At 45.6% G+C, this 15674-nt stretch overlaps 1 protein-coding gene across 3 annotated transcripts in view; it reads right to left on the bottom strand.

Moving 5' to 3' along the window:
• The window catches only part of RRBP1 (ribosome binding protein 1), a 55236-nt gene that overhangs the window by 36880 nt on the left and 2682 nt on the right, over positions 1 to 15674 (bottom strand). For all 3 annotated transcript variants that reach the window (XM_077814130.1, XM_077814129.1, XM_077814128.1), the window contains exon 2: positions 2149 to 2847. In XM_077814130.1, coding sequence (XP_077670256.1) covers positions 2149 to 2827 — 679 coding nt within the window. In that variant the 5' untranslated portion in view covers positions 2828 to 2847. The remainder of the gene's footprint in view (positions 1 to 2148; positions 2848 to 15674) is intronic.

Below are 15674 nucleotides of genomic sequence, written 5' to 3' on the forward strand. Positions count from 1 at the left end.
AATGGGAAGACATTTTTAAAATAGTCTAGGCTTACTGCATCTGTACATAATAGGGTTGCAGCAAAAGCCAGCTGAAGAAATTATGCTTGGCAAGACAGCCCAGTGGACCAGGAAGGAGATGAATTCGAGGACTGGAGGTAGGAGGTGAAGGTCACTTTTGAGCTTGCTCAGTGGACATCTGCCAAGGTTCTGAGCTATAGCTGAGTGACAACATCTGTCTCACCGCTGCGTACTTTCTGCCGAGCGAGGTTGCCCCTCCCAGCCGCAGACGTCCAAGTAGTTTATATGCAGGAGATTTAAGCACACATCACGCTGCTACTTTGTTGGGCTAGGAGAACAACATGGACACTAAGAATCACAACTCTTGCTGTCACCACGGCCATCTACAATATCCCAGGCTTCCATTTAAAGAGAGTGCTTCAGTGTTCCCGTTTGCACAAGGCACAGACGTAGCCATTAGAAACAGAGGCTTCTGTGGGAGTTAGCTCGTTAGCCCACCTTGGGGAAACCGTCTCTGCAGAGCAGCTGAAAAATTTGTCCCCTACCGCGTTGCCGCAAGACAGGAAAAAGCCTCCATAAGCCAGGAAAGTGAATGGATTATACAGGAATAAAGTGAAACTAGCCTGTGTCAAGGTGCCTAGTGCAAGGAAGAGAGACACCTTTGTAATATGTATTAACATTTTCAGAAAACACTGCTCTCAAACACAAAGTGCTTTTCGCCCTCCCAGTGGATTTACAGCAGTCTTACACGTAAGACTAGCAGACACTTCAGAATGAAGTGTCATTCTCAGGTTTTAAGAGGAAGTGGGGAAGCCTGAACGTTAAGATTCCAACAGCAGAACTGTTACACTGGGCATGTGCAGTATCCTCTATTCCGCTTAGCATGTGCAATTTGTTACTGGTCAAACCAGAAAAAGGAAACAATGCTACCAGCCTCTTCAGTATTGAGGAATGAAGAAGAAATACTGCCTTTCCTGAACGTTTACTGCAGTCAAGAGAGTCTCAGAAGCCAGAATTCTCTGACCTATTCCTTCGCAGCGTAGGCTCAGTGGACACCAAAATAATCTGAAGACAAAGAAGTAAGCCAATAAGAATTTAAAGACGTTCTAACTTCCTGCCTCTCCAAAGCATGTTCGTGCTTTGCTTCCTTCCAGTTACAATTTAATGAGAGGAGGAGTTCCTGCCGTGCACAGTAGCAGTTTCTGAGCAGTAACCAAATGCAAAACATTCGTCCTCCCAGACAAAACCCAGCTTGCTTTCTGGATACAGAAGGATAAGATGCTCCTTCTTGAGCTATGTATAGCAGTCTGCTATCAGTACTCAGCCTTTGCATGGGCAGGTCCGCCTTAGTGGGATTGCTTTCATTACAGAGGTTGTCAACCAACTAGCCTGATCACCTTCAGGATAAAAATGTAACAGGCACCTGTCCCTTATGAGGATCAGTAAGAAACAATCCACACATGCCCTCTACCTTCAGGCTTGCTTCTTACAAGGTGGCACAATGTCTAAGCAGGGGTCTCCCCCTTTCCTGGGACAGGTAGAAGAGAGAATACAAGTCTCCCCATCAACCCACTCGTTCTGCATTCGTGCAGGTTTTCAAGGTGTTCAGGTACCTGTGATGAGCACGTTACAAATACCTACATGACTTAAGCGGTCAGACTCAGGCATTCAGATCCAAGGAAATAGACTCAAAGACTTTAAGGCCAGAAGGGACCATCATGATCATCTAGTCTGACCTCCTGCACGTCGCAGGCTGCAAAACCTCACCCGCCCAAACAAAACAGGAAAAAAAAAAAAGTCAGAGTGAGAAGCCAGCTCCAAGCACACAGAAGCACCAACACAAGATGCTGTATTTTTAAAAAAAAAAAAAAAGAGGCACTGAATCAAGAAATGGAGGCTGTGGTCGAGTTTCACAGAGAGGAACCCAAGCCACTGAGGCTTTCCCGGTCTAACAAGAGCGCCACTCACGTAACCAGCCCTTCAGAACCAGCCTGCCGAGGCAACACAGCCATTTCGAGGCAAGTCCACAGCGGAGGAATGGGGCGTTCCCCCTCTGTGCCTCACACGACATACCCATGCTCAGTGTCCCCACCACATAGCGGCTCTGGTGACATGCCGTAAGGACACTTGCAGGAGTCAAATACTTACTCAGCTCGCTCTTCTTCTTGGCCACAGCCTTCTTCTTGGCAGCTCCATCGTGCTTTGGCTCTTCTTGGGTTACCAGAGCTTCCGCTTTTTTGACAGCAACAGAATTAACTACAGGAGCACTTTGTAGTGTGCCGACCGGTTGGACAGCCACTATGGGCACTTCTTTGGCAGCTACCTCCAAGACTGGAGAAGATTTTGAGACAGCGACTGATGGAGAAGTAACAAGTGGGGGAGCTGGCTCAACCTTGGCCACCTTCTTTTCCTTCTTCTTCTTGTCTTTAGGGGACGGGGCAGGTTTCTCCTTCTCCTGAGGGGGAGCTGAAACCGCCAGAATAGGAGACTCAATGATCACTGGTTCACACATCGCAATAGGTTCAGGGTCTACTTCCTTGGGAGCGTCAGTTACGTCCTGAACCAGCTCCTGCTCAGGTATTTTCCCATTCGGTTTCTCCTCTTTTTTCTTGGCCCTTCCTTTCTTCTCAACAGGTTTCTCTTTCTTTTTCTTCTCCACTTTGTGCTGCTGGGTTCTCTCGAGCTCCTTGCGTTGCTTAGCCAGGGCTTCCTCGTAAGAGGTCTCCTTCATGGAGAAGGTGGACACCAGGAAGATCCCAATAGCTGAAATCACCATGAAACCGCCAAAGACCATAACACCCAACGTCTGAGGATCGTACAAATCCATCCTGGCTTACTTCTCTCTATCTGCAAGAGGCAAAAACAAGAGTTAGTGCCAAGATACAGCTTCCCAGCACCAGATCTGTTGCAGTGGAGATGGGGAGGAGGGTACGCGTGTGCTTGTTTTTATTACAGAGCCACCAAAGGGAGAGGCCCCATTATTCTAAGCACTGTACAAAATGCAGAAGAAAATCCATGTCCCAGCAAGCTACAAAACTAGGTGTGGGTCAGACTGGAAAAGATGTGGTGAAGAACAGCTTAAACGAGTTGATTTCTTAGGCTAAAGTCAGCCAACGGATCTAGAGGTTTTAAAGAAGCTCATTCATTACACAATGTCCAAGTGTGCGCATAGTAGGATAAAACCAGGACATGAGTCGTTGTCTTGTACTCCTTCCCTGCCAGGTCTAGAGAACCCAGAAACACGTTCAGCATTTTAGATGCTAAAGGGAAATAACCATTTGCAATTAGGTAAAATTTTTCACACTATCTTTTAGCAATGGAAAGCTACCTTACTGGTATACAGTATCATAGAAGTGTAGGGCTGGAGGGTCCCCAGGACACCATCTAATCCATTCCAACATACACGCACGATCTGAGGCAGAACCAAGTATACCCGGATTATCCCTGACAGGTGTTTGTCCAGCCATTTCTTAAAAAAACCTCCAAAGAAGCCAATGTCGAGACTTCTCTGCATGTTCCCTGTTACAGCCAAGTGGGTATTAATAACCCACAACAAGAATTATTCTCTGCAGCAGCATATAATCCTCACTATACACATTAGAGCCAGTCCTTTAATTATAATCTGATGCTGGAGACCTGTGTTAGACACAAAATAAAAGTGCAAGTCCCAGTTATTCGAACCCATGTTTTCTGTGTGGGTACAGCCAGTCTCCAGGCATGAAACTGCATGAAGATAAATACATACATTTGACTGCTAAACTAACCAAATCTAGCAGTGCAAAGCAGAGACCCCAGCCTGTATTCTTGATTTTTATTACACCTCTCCCCACCCCAAGCTTGTTTCATAAGGGACGTATCAACACCTCCCGCCCCCCTGTGCTAGTTTATTCAAATAACAGCAGGGACGTGTTTCAGTTACGGAGGTTATAAAACACAAGTTAGAGCTGCCATGCCTATGCAGCATGCAGGGCTGCCTCCTGGCCGACTCCCTCCGCTGTAATCCATCGGGCTACAAACGTTCAAAAGCAGAAGCCAGGGTCAGTTCACGCAAAGCTGCCAATCTTGCCTCTGCAGATGCCCCCTAGGCTGTGGGGGATTCCCTCCACCCTGGATCTAGTGGAGGGGCGGGGTGGGGTGGGGGAGCATGCCGTTCACAGCTGCACGGGGTGGAGCCTGCCCTACATTGTGTTGCCCGGGCACAGTGGCAATTACACAGACACACACGTTGCCAGCTTAGAGTCAAGGTTGCTCAAGTGTATTTCCTCGAGATAGAAGCCCTAAAAGACAATAAATGGTATGTTAAGGCAACGGTCACACATGACACCAGTGAGCCCACGGCCAGCACAACTCTCACCCCACACTCGCTGTCAATTCAGCCAGGCCCTCGGCGTACAGCAAGACCCAAGACACACACTGCATCTCACAACTAAAGCCAGAAGGGACCGTTCGGATCACCTAGTCAGACCTCCCTGCAAAGCACAGGTCACCTAACCTCACCCAGTGGTTCTTGCAGCCAGCCCATACTTCCGATTAACCTACAGCACGTAGATCAAAAAGATAGCCAGCTTTGATTTAAAGACTGCAAGCGACGGAGAATCCACCACTGCAGAGTTGCCGACCCTCCAAGATTGGCCTGGAGTCTCTAAGATTAATCTTTAAAGAAGTGGTCCCCCAAGCTGGAAGGGTGCATGGCAGAGCTCAGGCCAGCCCCCAGAGGGGAGTTGCGAAGGGAGCGTCACCTAGCCCCGCTCTGCCCCCAGCTACAGCTACAGCCCAGCCCGCCCCCAGCCCAGCTCCACCTTAAGTCCCAGTTCCTCCCGCATCTCCAGTTCTGCCCCCGGCTCTGCCTTCAGCCCGAGCTCCTCTGCTGAACCAACTGTACAGTAATGCGGGGGGCGTGGGGGGGCACGCTGACAGATTCCACTACTGGTAAGGTGGGGAGGGGGTCACAACAGGACAGGTTTGGACACCACTGCTTTAAAGATTGTGTCATGTGATGAAACCTCCAGGAAATATGTCCAGCCAAAACGGACAACCCTAAGTTGTTCCGACGGTTAATTACCTTCACCGTGAAAAATCTGCAACTTAAATTCAGGTTAGAAATGTCTAGCTTCAGTTTCGAGCCACTGGATTTCGCTGCGCCTTTTTGCGGTAGGTTATAGAGCCCTCTGCTATCAAAAATCTTTCCCCTCCCTCCCCCAGTACTCGTAGGCACAACCAAGTCACCTCTTAACACTCTCTGGGATCTGCTGCAGATAACTGAGCTTCTGAAGTCTCACTAAAAAGTCATGTTTTCCAGACGACGAGTCATTCCAGCAGCTCTTTTCAAGATCCTTTCTGAAGCGCTGACAACAGAACTGGACACAATTTTCCAGTCCCTGAATTACTTTCAGTTTGATTCACTATACAGCGTTGCAAAATGTGTATACAGGGCTACGCTGATTAGAGTGGCCACTGCCACATTCCCCAGAATAAGGACATTCCAGTAGGTCTGGGAACGGCATAGGCCCGCTCCTGCCTGCGTGCCCCTGTAACTTCACACACAGAGTCCACGTGAGGTCCCACCGCACAGAGAGTGCCTTTTTCAGAGCCTGCTGCTCGGCCCCCACTGGCGTGACTGTGTCCACGCAGTGTATGTAAGGTCACGCCAGTGGGACAGAAAGTGACATTCCCCATGCACTGTGATAATGATACCGGACATCCAGTACCAGACAGGGAAAAGCCGGTCCAAAAACACGACGAGACAGCTTCAAACTGGACAAATGGCCAGCCTACTGTTGATGTATGGTTCTTTATCAATGTGGATGAAAATCCAATTTTATCTAAATTGGAATTTAAAAAAAAAAAAATTACTTTAAATTACATATTTTTTTAAAAACAGCTTATTCGCAAATTCAATTTGAAATTGACAACCTATGTTAAGGTCTAAACTTACTATTGCTTATTACTCATTTAAATACATTTTATAAAGGCTGCACCAAGGAGCACTCCTCAAGTTTTAATGAGCTAAAGCGTGCTACTGTTTTAGTTTATAAAGAATTGGGATGGAGGGACAAGACACCTTTAAACTTCTGATATCAACTCAAGCTTTATAAATATGACACAATGTCATATTCTGCAGGATGTAATTATTTTCAGCCTTTCCAATGGAGCGAATGCTGTTATTTACATTTCCCCAAGGCTCAGTACTTGGAGTTTGCTGCGCAGGAAAGCTTTTGGTTTCAGTTCTGCAAGCATAGGCAGAGAATATTTTCTTTAAACTTGAGAAACTGATTGGGAGTTTACGCAGCAGGAAAGCTTGTTTCTTCAAGTCTATAAAAGGGGGTGGCGGGGAGAACAGTTTGAAGAGGATGAGTGTGACGGGTTCGGCCACAGAAACCCCCTTGGGACTGTCACCTGATGTGCTGGAATTACCTCTGAGCCAGTTTTCCCTACCAGCTTGGGACTCCAGAACCCTGCCTTGTTGAGCCAGACACACTAGCCTGCTGGAGCACAGCCCCAGGTCAGGTCCACGCTACCAAAGCTGCAGACTTTAACCGAAACTGCTCAGTAGGTCACCTAGCTCCAGGACCCAGCTCCCAATGGGATCCAAACCCCAAATAAATCCGTTTTACTCTGCATAAAGCTTATACAGGGTAAAGTCATAAATTGTCCACCCTCTATAACACTGATCGAGAGATATGCACAGCTCTTTGCTCCTCCAGGTATGAATCACTTACTCTGGTTTCATTAATAAACAAAAGTGATTTTATTAAGAATAAAAAGTAGGATTTAAGTGGTTTCAAGTGATGACAGAACAAAGTAAGTCACCAAGAAAAATAAAGCAAAAACATGCAAATCTAAGCCTAATACATTAAGAAACCGATTACAGGTAAAATCTCACCCTCAGATGTTCCAACAACATCTTTCACAGACTAGAGTCCTTCCTAGTCTGGGCCCAATCCTTTCCCCTGGTACAGTCCTTGTTGGTTCCAGCAGCCATCTCAGGTGGAAAGTAGGGGTGTTCTCATGACTGGCCACCCCCTTTGTTCTGCTCCACCCCTTTTTATAGCCTCGGCACACGGTGCAAACCTTGTGTCTCTCTGGGTCCCCACCCCTCCTTCTAAATGGAAAAGCACCAGGTTTAAGAGGGATTCCAGTATCAGGTGACATGTTCACATGTCCTGTGAGACCCCAGCCTCCATTCTTTCAGGGCTGGCCCGCACATATTCAGGAAGGTTTGCAAGTAAACAGAGACATTTACAAGTCATTGATTCTGAAGCACCCTTATTGGTTTCCACTTAACATCAGTAATACAAGTTTATATCTTATTCTCCTAACCCCAGACACAGAAATAATACATGCAAACAAATAGGCATGAACACACTCAGTGGATCATAAGCTTTGTAATGATACCTTACAAGAGACTTTCTGCATGAAGCATATTCCAGTTACATCATATTCACACTCATAAGCATATTTCCATAAAATATTATGGAGTGCAATGTCACAATGAAATCTACTGAAATTCTAAAAACCCTGAAAGACATGAATTTTCAAAAAGCATTCAGGCACCTAAATATGCTTCTGAAACAACTACTAAAGCATTTGTCTGCATCTTTAGGTACCCAAACAACACAGAAAATCTGGCTCATACACCAAAAAAAAAAACCCAATCAATTCACTAACCACAGTTAAAATCTCCTGTATTTAATAAGTCAGTTTTAAGTGCAAAATATGTTTTGATACACACATTTTCTTATGTACCCAGCACATGTAAAGGTAGTTTTTATTTAACTAATAAAAACAAATTTTAAAATGTTGTGGTGCATTTTTAATTGAATTCCAATTCCCATTCAAGTACAGCTTGACCCAAACCAAGTAATCCAGTAGAAAAGTGCGCCATTCACCAATTTCTAACCAAAAAAAAATCTAAATGTGTGTGTTACACTATTTCCATGCACACTTATTTAAGCAGTTTAACACACATGTAATAAAAAATAGCAACAAATTTATGTAAAGGATATATTTGGTTGTGAACAGATCAAATATTTGTCAAACAAACCAATGAGAATGAGACGCTTTTTAGAAAAATAAAAGGGCAAAACAAGATTAAAACCACTTATTTCAGTCAAGGTTTCCTCCTTCCTGGTTTAAAATGAATCCACCCTATTGTTTAGTACTGTGTTGCATAGATAATATGGTTACTAGATATTTACGTTATGATTTTAAAAATACTTAATTTTAATTTAGTCAGTCAACTTGGCAGTCTTTTCCCATCCAGTGGATTGGTTAGGTCTCATGCTGTCGGCTGGTTACTGGAGAGGCTATCGAATGCATTATGCATCTCCAAGATGTTCTGTCCTGAACCAAAACTGGCACGTTACAAAGTCAGAGGTCTCTGAGGGACAGTTGTCTATTGACACTGTACAGCCCTTGTGTTTTAGGTCTTTTGGGGGGAAGGGAGGAGTTCTTTTCCATCCTGTTTTAAGTTGTTCAAAGCTGAAGAGGATTCTCACAGGGAAGATGGTAGGCAAGCACTGGATGACTGAAAGAGCAGGACCTGTTTAGTTAGAAAATGGATCTAGTCATTTCACTTCAATTTGTACCATTTGATGTTTCCAATCACTTGGAGACACTTCATCTGAACAGTGTCCAACTTCTTTTCAGTCCCATAGGTCAGAATATTGACCACCAAAGCAGTAAGTGTCCTCAGCTTCATCTCTCTAGTCATCATTTTCAAGAAACGTTCTTAATGGAGGTGTCCCATTACTGCTGACACTTTTGAAGTCTAGGCTTCAAGTTATTCCTTGATGCTGCCCAACCGAGCTGAGGTAGCTGAAATCACTGACAATCTCGACTGGGTGGTCGCCCATTAGGATGCTAGAATCCGCAACGTATTCAAACTCCACAACCGGACAAGTTATGACTTTACCACAATTAATTTTCAGGCCAACTTTTGCTGCTGAGCTTTCCAAGCACCTCAACTAGGTCATCCATTGAGGTGACACCTTGCGCTAAGGCATCAGTAAAACTGATATCGGTGAGTTTCTTATCATCAAGGCGCATTCCTAAAAATGCATTTACGTAGCGTCTAGTCAAACACGCAGCCTGTGACTGCACTGAAGAGCTCTGGGTGGCAACTCATCTTTGTCAAAAGCCAGTGTATGGTATGATTGAAATGTTACTACTCCAAGTTATCATTAAATGAAGCAGCTTTGCATGTGCGGTGTGGCATGATTTTCAGTTCTTTGTCTCCCTGCAGGGCACACAGCACTGTTGAACCAACTGTGTTAGACAGAACATTAGAATGGCAGTGCAGCAGTTATGATTTGCCCTGCTTTTCCAGTATGTGTGTTAAGAAAGCACACCTGAACCACCATAAACCCATGCTTGGTTGGGTTGTTGTTTTTTTTAAGCTATGTGCAAATATGAAGGCAGAGGATCCAAGGCTGGAAAGAGGGATTAACTGATATGGGGGCAGAAGGGGGGCTACAGAATCAGTAGTGTTCAGAGCTCCCAGAGAGCCACGGATGCCCAGAGGAGAAAGCTTTAAACCAATATTCCAGCTTCCTCTGCCTGGTTTTCAGAACATCTCATGTGAAGCTGGAGGAGCCCAATGACCTTACAGTGCCAGCTGGAGGAATTCTCCTCTGGGAATGTCAGTCTAGGCTGCAGTAAGGTCCATGGTACAGATTTAGTGGGAGAGTTGTGAAATTAAAACACTACAAGTCACATCTAACTTCCGCACAATTGACACTGCCATTTCATCAGCGTCTAACATTTGCTGGCTAATGAATGCTCCAAAACCAGTATAATGCTGTATTTCTAACATTCGTGACTGAGAAGAAAACAGGGTCTCTTCTCTTACCCATAAGGCCTAGGAACTTGGGGTTCTTAAGAGTAGGTCACCAATCTGTTTCACAAAGTCCTTTTTTTAAAAGCATCTTCCCACATCTATCAGGCACCAGTGGTAGATTTAGATTTGTCAGTGACAAGTTTAAGAGTAATGACGCTGCCTTCCAACACAGGTTGATAGGGCACTGTCCTGAGACTCTGGACTCCTTCCCCAGTTCTGCTAGTGACCTGCTGGGTGACCCTGGGCAAGTCACTTCCCCTCCCCGTGCCTCAGTTTCCCCTCCCACGCTTTGTCTTATCTATTTCGGTTGTAAACTCTTGAGGGCAAGAACGTCTTACTGCAGCAATGTCTTCATTGCCACAGTGTGTGAGCCAGGGCTTGTAAGGGAAGCCAGGCCCTCCCTCTCTCTGGGTTACAGTCCAGGGACCCTTGAATGGGCAGCCGAGGCCGGACTACAGACTTGTTGCTGCCTTCCCAGGATTACTTTCTGCCTCGCCTTGGGCCTTTGCTCCAGCCTCTTCCTGGGTTTCCAGCAGATCAGCCCTGCTCTCTTGAAGCCTCTTTCCCAGGCTCCCAGCAGCGTTTCCCAGCTCTGTCTGCCACCCAGCCGGTTCTGCTGCTGGCGAGTTTCCTCCCCTCCCAGGGCAGTCTCTGACTCAGCAGCCAGAACCCTGGGCGGGCTCACTTCCTGCCGCTTTGCTTCCCAGCTGCCTGGGTACCTTCCTCCAGCCAGGCTCTCACCCAGCTCAGCTCCCTGATCCTGGCTGCGTTTCTTCCCCGGAGAGAGAGACAGGGCTGCTCTCCTTCCTGGGCAGTGCTTTGAACTCCTCAGACCAAGCTTGACGTGTGCTCCACGCAAGGCCAGGCTGACTGCACCCCCGGGCTCTCATTAGCCCCCCAGACCCAGTGTGGGGTTGGTACATCCCACCATAAACGCGCACTAGTTATTTTGCTATTTAAAAACACGCCCCCCCCAACCTTTTCGGCCATAAGAACATGACCCATGTTTGTACAGCGCCTAACACACGGAAGCTCCATCTTGATGTTACCGCAATGCTAAATGTTACTGTTTCCAGCCCCACCATGTCTCCCATAGGATCACAGGGTTAGAAGGGACCACAAGGGTCATCTAGTCTCAAGCCACATATATTTTAATTTGGATTTAGCCAGGAGACTTTGAAGCACACAGACAGACATTTGCTAGATGGGCTTGGGAGCAGGGAACCATCTATTTTGAGAGACAGGTCCAAGGTGTTTGAAAGGAAAAAACTTTTACTGCAAGAGTTACCAAATAAATTAGTCTGTAGAGCAGCAGTTCTCAAATTCCACTGCACCATGACCCCCCCCCTTCTGACAACAAATATTACTACACGGCTCCAGGAGGGGGGGACCAAAGCTCAACACCCACCCCCACCTCCCCCCAGCCCTGTGGGCCACAGCTGAAGCCCAAGGGCTTCTGCTCTGGGCAGGAGACACGTAACCTTAGGCCCCTTTCTTAGGGTTGAATCCCCTGGGGCCTTGGCCATGGGGCTCGGTCTTTCGCTTCGGCCTCGGCCCTAGGCCCCAGCAAGTCTAACACCAGCCTTGGCGACCGCAGTTTGAGAACCCCCTGCTGTACCGCTTAAGACATTCTACCCCTCCTTCCAGCTAATCATAGGCAACCTTAATTAGGAAGCTGCGCTGCTACTCCCTCGCTTCACAACAACATATACGACAACTACATTCAGCAGTGAGTTACACAGAGAGCCTCATTCCCTCAATTATACTCACTCAAAGGAGGGCACACCAGTTTCTTGAGCAGACAGAAATAAGGCATTTTAATAATCACTAGTCGATAGCCAACCTTAAGGTTTGTCCTCTCCAGCATATGAAGTCAAAGGGCCCAAGTCCTGCAGAGACTTCAGCAGAGACGTAAATGCAACTCAAATGTATGTCTACACTCTATTAAATAACCCGGGACACAGCTGCAGCCAGCCCAGGTCAGCTGACTCTGGCTCACGCTACGGGGCAGTAAAGTTATACTGTAGTCGTTCAGGCTCGGACAAGGCGGGAGAGTCTCAGGGCCCAGGCTCCAGCCTGAGCCCAAATGTCTACACTACCCATTTTGCAGCCCCACAGCCAGAGCCAGGTGGCCCGGGCTCCGAGACTCGTTGCCACAGCAGGGTTTTTACTGCAGTGTAGACATAACAGCATAGAATAATTTGGGGTAAGACTTTGCAAGACCTGGCCCTGAGTCAGTACAGATATACTGCATTATTATGACCATTAAAGTTGATGCTACATCTGCAGCTAAACAAAATTGCATGGTATCGTAGTGTATTTGAGTAGTTAGGACGAGACTGCATAATTAAGACTATACTGCAATGCATAAACAACTGGCAGAGTTAAAACTGTAGGTACTGCATTATTTCTCGACTTGTGCTTAGTCAGGCAACCTTAAGAGTCTCTCAAACAGCATAAACTTTAAGTTTTTATTTCACATCACAATTTGAGCCATAAAGGGGACTTCTGTGCTCCTTGAGAGACATGTTTACTTTATTTAATATTAAAGCATTTGTCTTCTTGTGGAGGTGAGGGAGAACGCACGTCATCAGGGTAGTTTAGTTGGGCAGGACTGATGGTGGATTTTTAAGAGGTTAGTTTCATGTTCACCACACAAAATTACAGCTACATATTAAACTTTTTCCCCCCAAAATGCTTATAAATTCAGCCCAAGATCACAGCCACACAAGAGAGAGAATTTCACATATAGATTTTCTTCTTGGGAAGGTTTGTGTGTGTGTGTGTTGTCTAGTATACCCACAAAACTAGTTCTTGTTCAGGCAAAGCTTTCTTTGCACTAAAACAGAATAAGACTAGCAGGTATGATTTTGAGTTATGAAAAAGGAGATGGCTTTAATAGAAAGAAGTTAAATATGTGCACTACGCCCTTAAGAGTTTCTGAAAGAGGCAGGACTCCTCCACTAAATTACATGGAGTCCTGCCATCCCTAGTGAACCATCAAGTCTTTAGGACCAATCCTTTCAGGACATTAGTAAAGGCACCAGAAGTTTACTCTAAGCAACCTGACTATGGTGACTTCATAGCACACTGTGCTTACCCTAACACCAGCTCTTTTAAAGAAATGTGCATAATGATTTGGAAGCGTTGTCTTTGCCTTTCCAAAGATGCCTACAGCAACATGGTCATCATTAAAAACTCAAGCTCAAGGGCTCTTTAATACAGAATGATGCAGGTTTCCAGGAGTAACTGACTTTCACAAATATCACACAGATTCTAGGTTAAGTGATCAACAACTACCTCAGAGCAGTATCCGTGATATTGCAGCTATTTCCTGTAGTTCGAGTGTGAGTGGATGCAGTATCTGGTATCACAGCATGGTAACCTTGGGCCAATGCAATAATGCCAGAGATGAAGGAGCTCTTTTGTAATATAAAAGACGGCGCCATAATTCACAAAACAGTCCTAGTGACACCAGAGAGTGAAAGACACAAAACAAGGAGGAGGAGGAGTCTCCCAGGAGGAGTCTTCCAAGCGGATTTACTTGTGTTTAGCAGCATGACAATCAGGAATGATTTTAGCAGAACAGAAGCCAAAGCGTAACAATCAAGAAGTAAGTTCCAGTAGAATGACAAACTAAGACCTGATCCTGCAGAACTTTACTCACACTGGTAGTTGTTACTTATGATAGTTCCATTAACACCTGTTGAGAATAGGTGCATAAAAACTCTTTGTGCGAGTCAGTTTGCAGTAGCAGGTCAACGGCTATTAAGAAAGTCAACAACTCCGGGACAAGAAAACAGCTACACCTGATGTAGAAATTAAGAGTGCCACGGAACTCCAACCCCACTCTAGAGGATGGAGGGGGGCTCCCCATTAGTTTTTAAAATGGAAGCCCCTAACCTTGTCAATTAGGAAAAAAAAAAACACATTTAAAAAGTTGCACAACGGGTGGAGGGAGATTATTTATTGCAGAGAAAGTCACGTCTCAATGATCACACCCTCCACCCTTTGTTTTATTCTCACCATCAGTTGCGAGAGCAGCCCCCCACCCCAAAGGCTTTTGAAGTTAAAGTACACAAGGGGAAAAAAGAAGTTACACTTGAGCTACCAAGTGAACTGGAGTCACTCTCTGTCCAGCTCCACAGCCATGCATGACTGCAGGCAACAGAGACGCCTTTGGCTGACGGAGCCCCCTCAAAACAGGTTGAAAAGCAGATTTCACACAAATGCATGGAGGTGGATCCTGACTGACCATCCAAACCTTACGCTGAGTGTTCTGCTTCTTTGGCATCCTAGGAGACCGTCTCATTCTTCCAAACACAGGAGGCACCAATATGGTTTAAACAACCCCAAGCCTGGAGCATTCAAAAGGGCAGTTACGGTCGCACTAGTCTTTACTCCCATTGCCCCATTAACATCACTAGGCTTCTGCCAAGAAGACCAGAAGGGGGTGTGATCCTCATCCTGCAGATACATTCAAGGGATTCTGGCAACATCATAAGCCAGAAAGGGATGCTGGAGTGGTTTGTTAATGCACAGATGATACCTCTGACAGCCTTACCCCCACTGCATGCGGTTCTGGAAGGAAGATGCTGCCATGGTTTAAGGAGGAGAGAAGTATGCACCTCTCTCGGATCCACTCCATTTTTAAATATTAACATTCCAAAGAGATATTTGATATTGTTCCGTATATTGACAACGAGGTGCAGCGACCTTTCAGGCAAGAGACCCCCACCCCCGTATTACGGTGATCGGTTACTTAAGCTTGCGTAGGTACTTTTCATGAGCCACGGCAAAAGCTAGCCAACTGCAGCTGTGCAGTGGTAGCTTTACGCTTTATTTTCCCCTGGTATATTTTTGCAGCTTTTACTAAAAGGAGTCTAGCAGGCCACCGTTAGGGTCTTAAAATGTTGCCTATTTTTAATCACATTTTTAGAGTCCTTGAAATTTTATCCCACGCCCCCAGAAAAGGCAGCATTTCAATGTTAGGCCTCAGAAGCAGCCCCTCTCATAAGTAAATTATTTTTGGCAAGGAAACAGTCTGGAATTCAGTTTCCAAAGGGTTATTTTTATAAAAGAGATGATAGTTCCCTTCATTCTCTTCACTGCGTTTGCTTCAGCAAGATGAACTCGTGTTATTTTCTAGATGTCACAATGACAGAAGGTTTTCCTGATCGCTCTCTTTAAAAGAGCTATAGTCTTTGTAAAACTAGTATCAATACAAATCATGTTACTCGGTAAGTTTAGACCTAGGATAACTATGGAAGTTGAGGTTTACAAAAAGAATTAGATCTCTATACTCCTCTCTGCCAGTGCAGGATACTTCCCCTACTACACATTTGGCAGTGCTGTGCTTGGTCTAGTGCAGTGGTTTTCAACCTTTTTTCATTTGCAGGTCCCTAAAATATTTCGAATGGAGGTGCGGAGCCCTTTGGAAATCTTAGGCATAGTCTGCAGATTCCTAGGGATCCACAGGTTGAAAACCACTGGTCTAGTGTCAAGGATACCAAACAGTGGAACTTTCACATCTTCCCTTGGGAGGAATCCTCCAGTAGCTATTGTTAACAAGTTTGCGATAGTTTACTGAAGTCTTCCAATATACACCCTGGTACTAACTTAAATTATTCATCTCCCTCCTTCATGGCTAGGCCTTTCGAGCATTTGTAGCTTCAGGTGACTACAGAGTACTTCAAGTAAGAAGGTGTCATGAAAGATTTATGTTACATTTGTGTCTCGTCCACCTGTCTTTTATTTATTTTGTTCTAATCCGATGTGATCGGAGATCAGTTCTGGCCACCTTATTCAAGAATGCCATACTCCAGAGGCAGTCACA

This window comes from Eretmochelys imbricata, chromosome 3 (assembly GCF_965152235.1).
Source record: "Eretmochelys imbricata isolate rEreImb1 chromosome 3, rEreImb1.hap1, whole genome shotgun sequence".
NCBI classification, from domain to species: domain Eukaryota; kingdom Metazoa; phylum Chordata; order Testudines; family Cheloniidae; genus Eretmochelys; species Eretmochelys imbricata.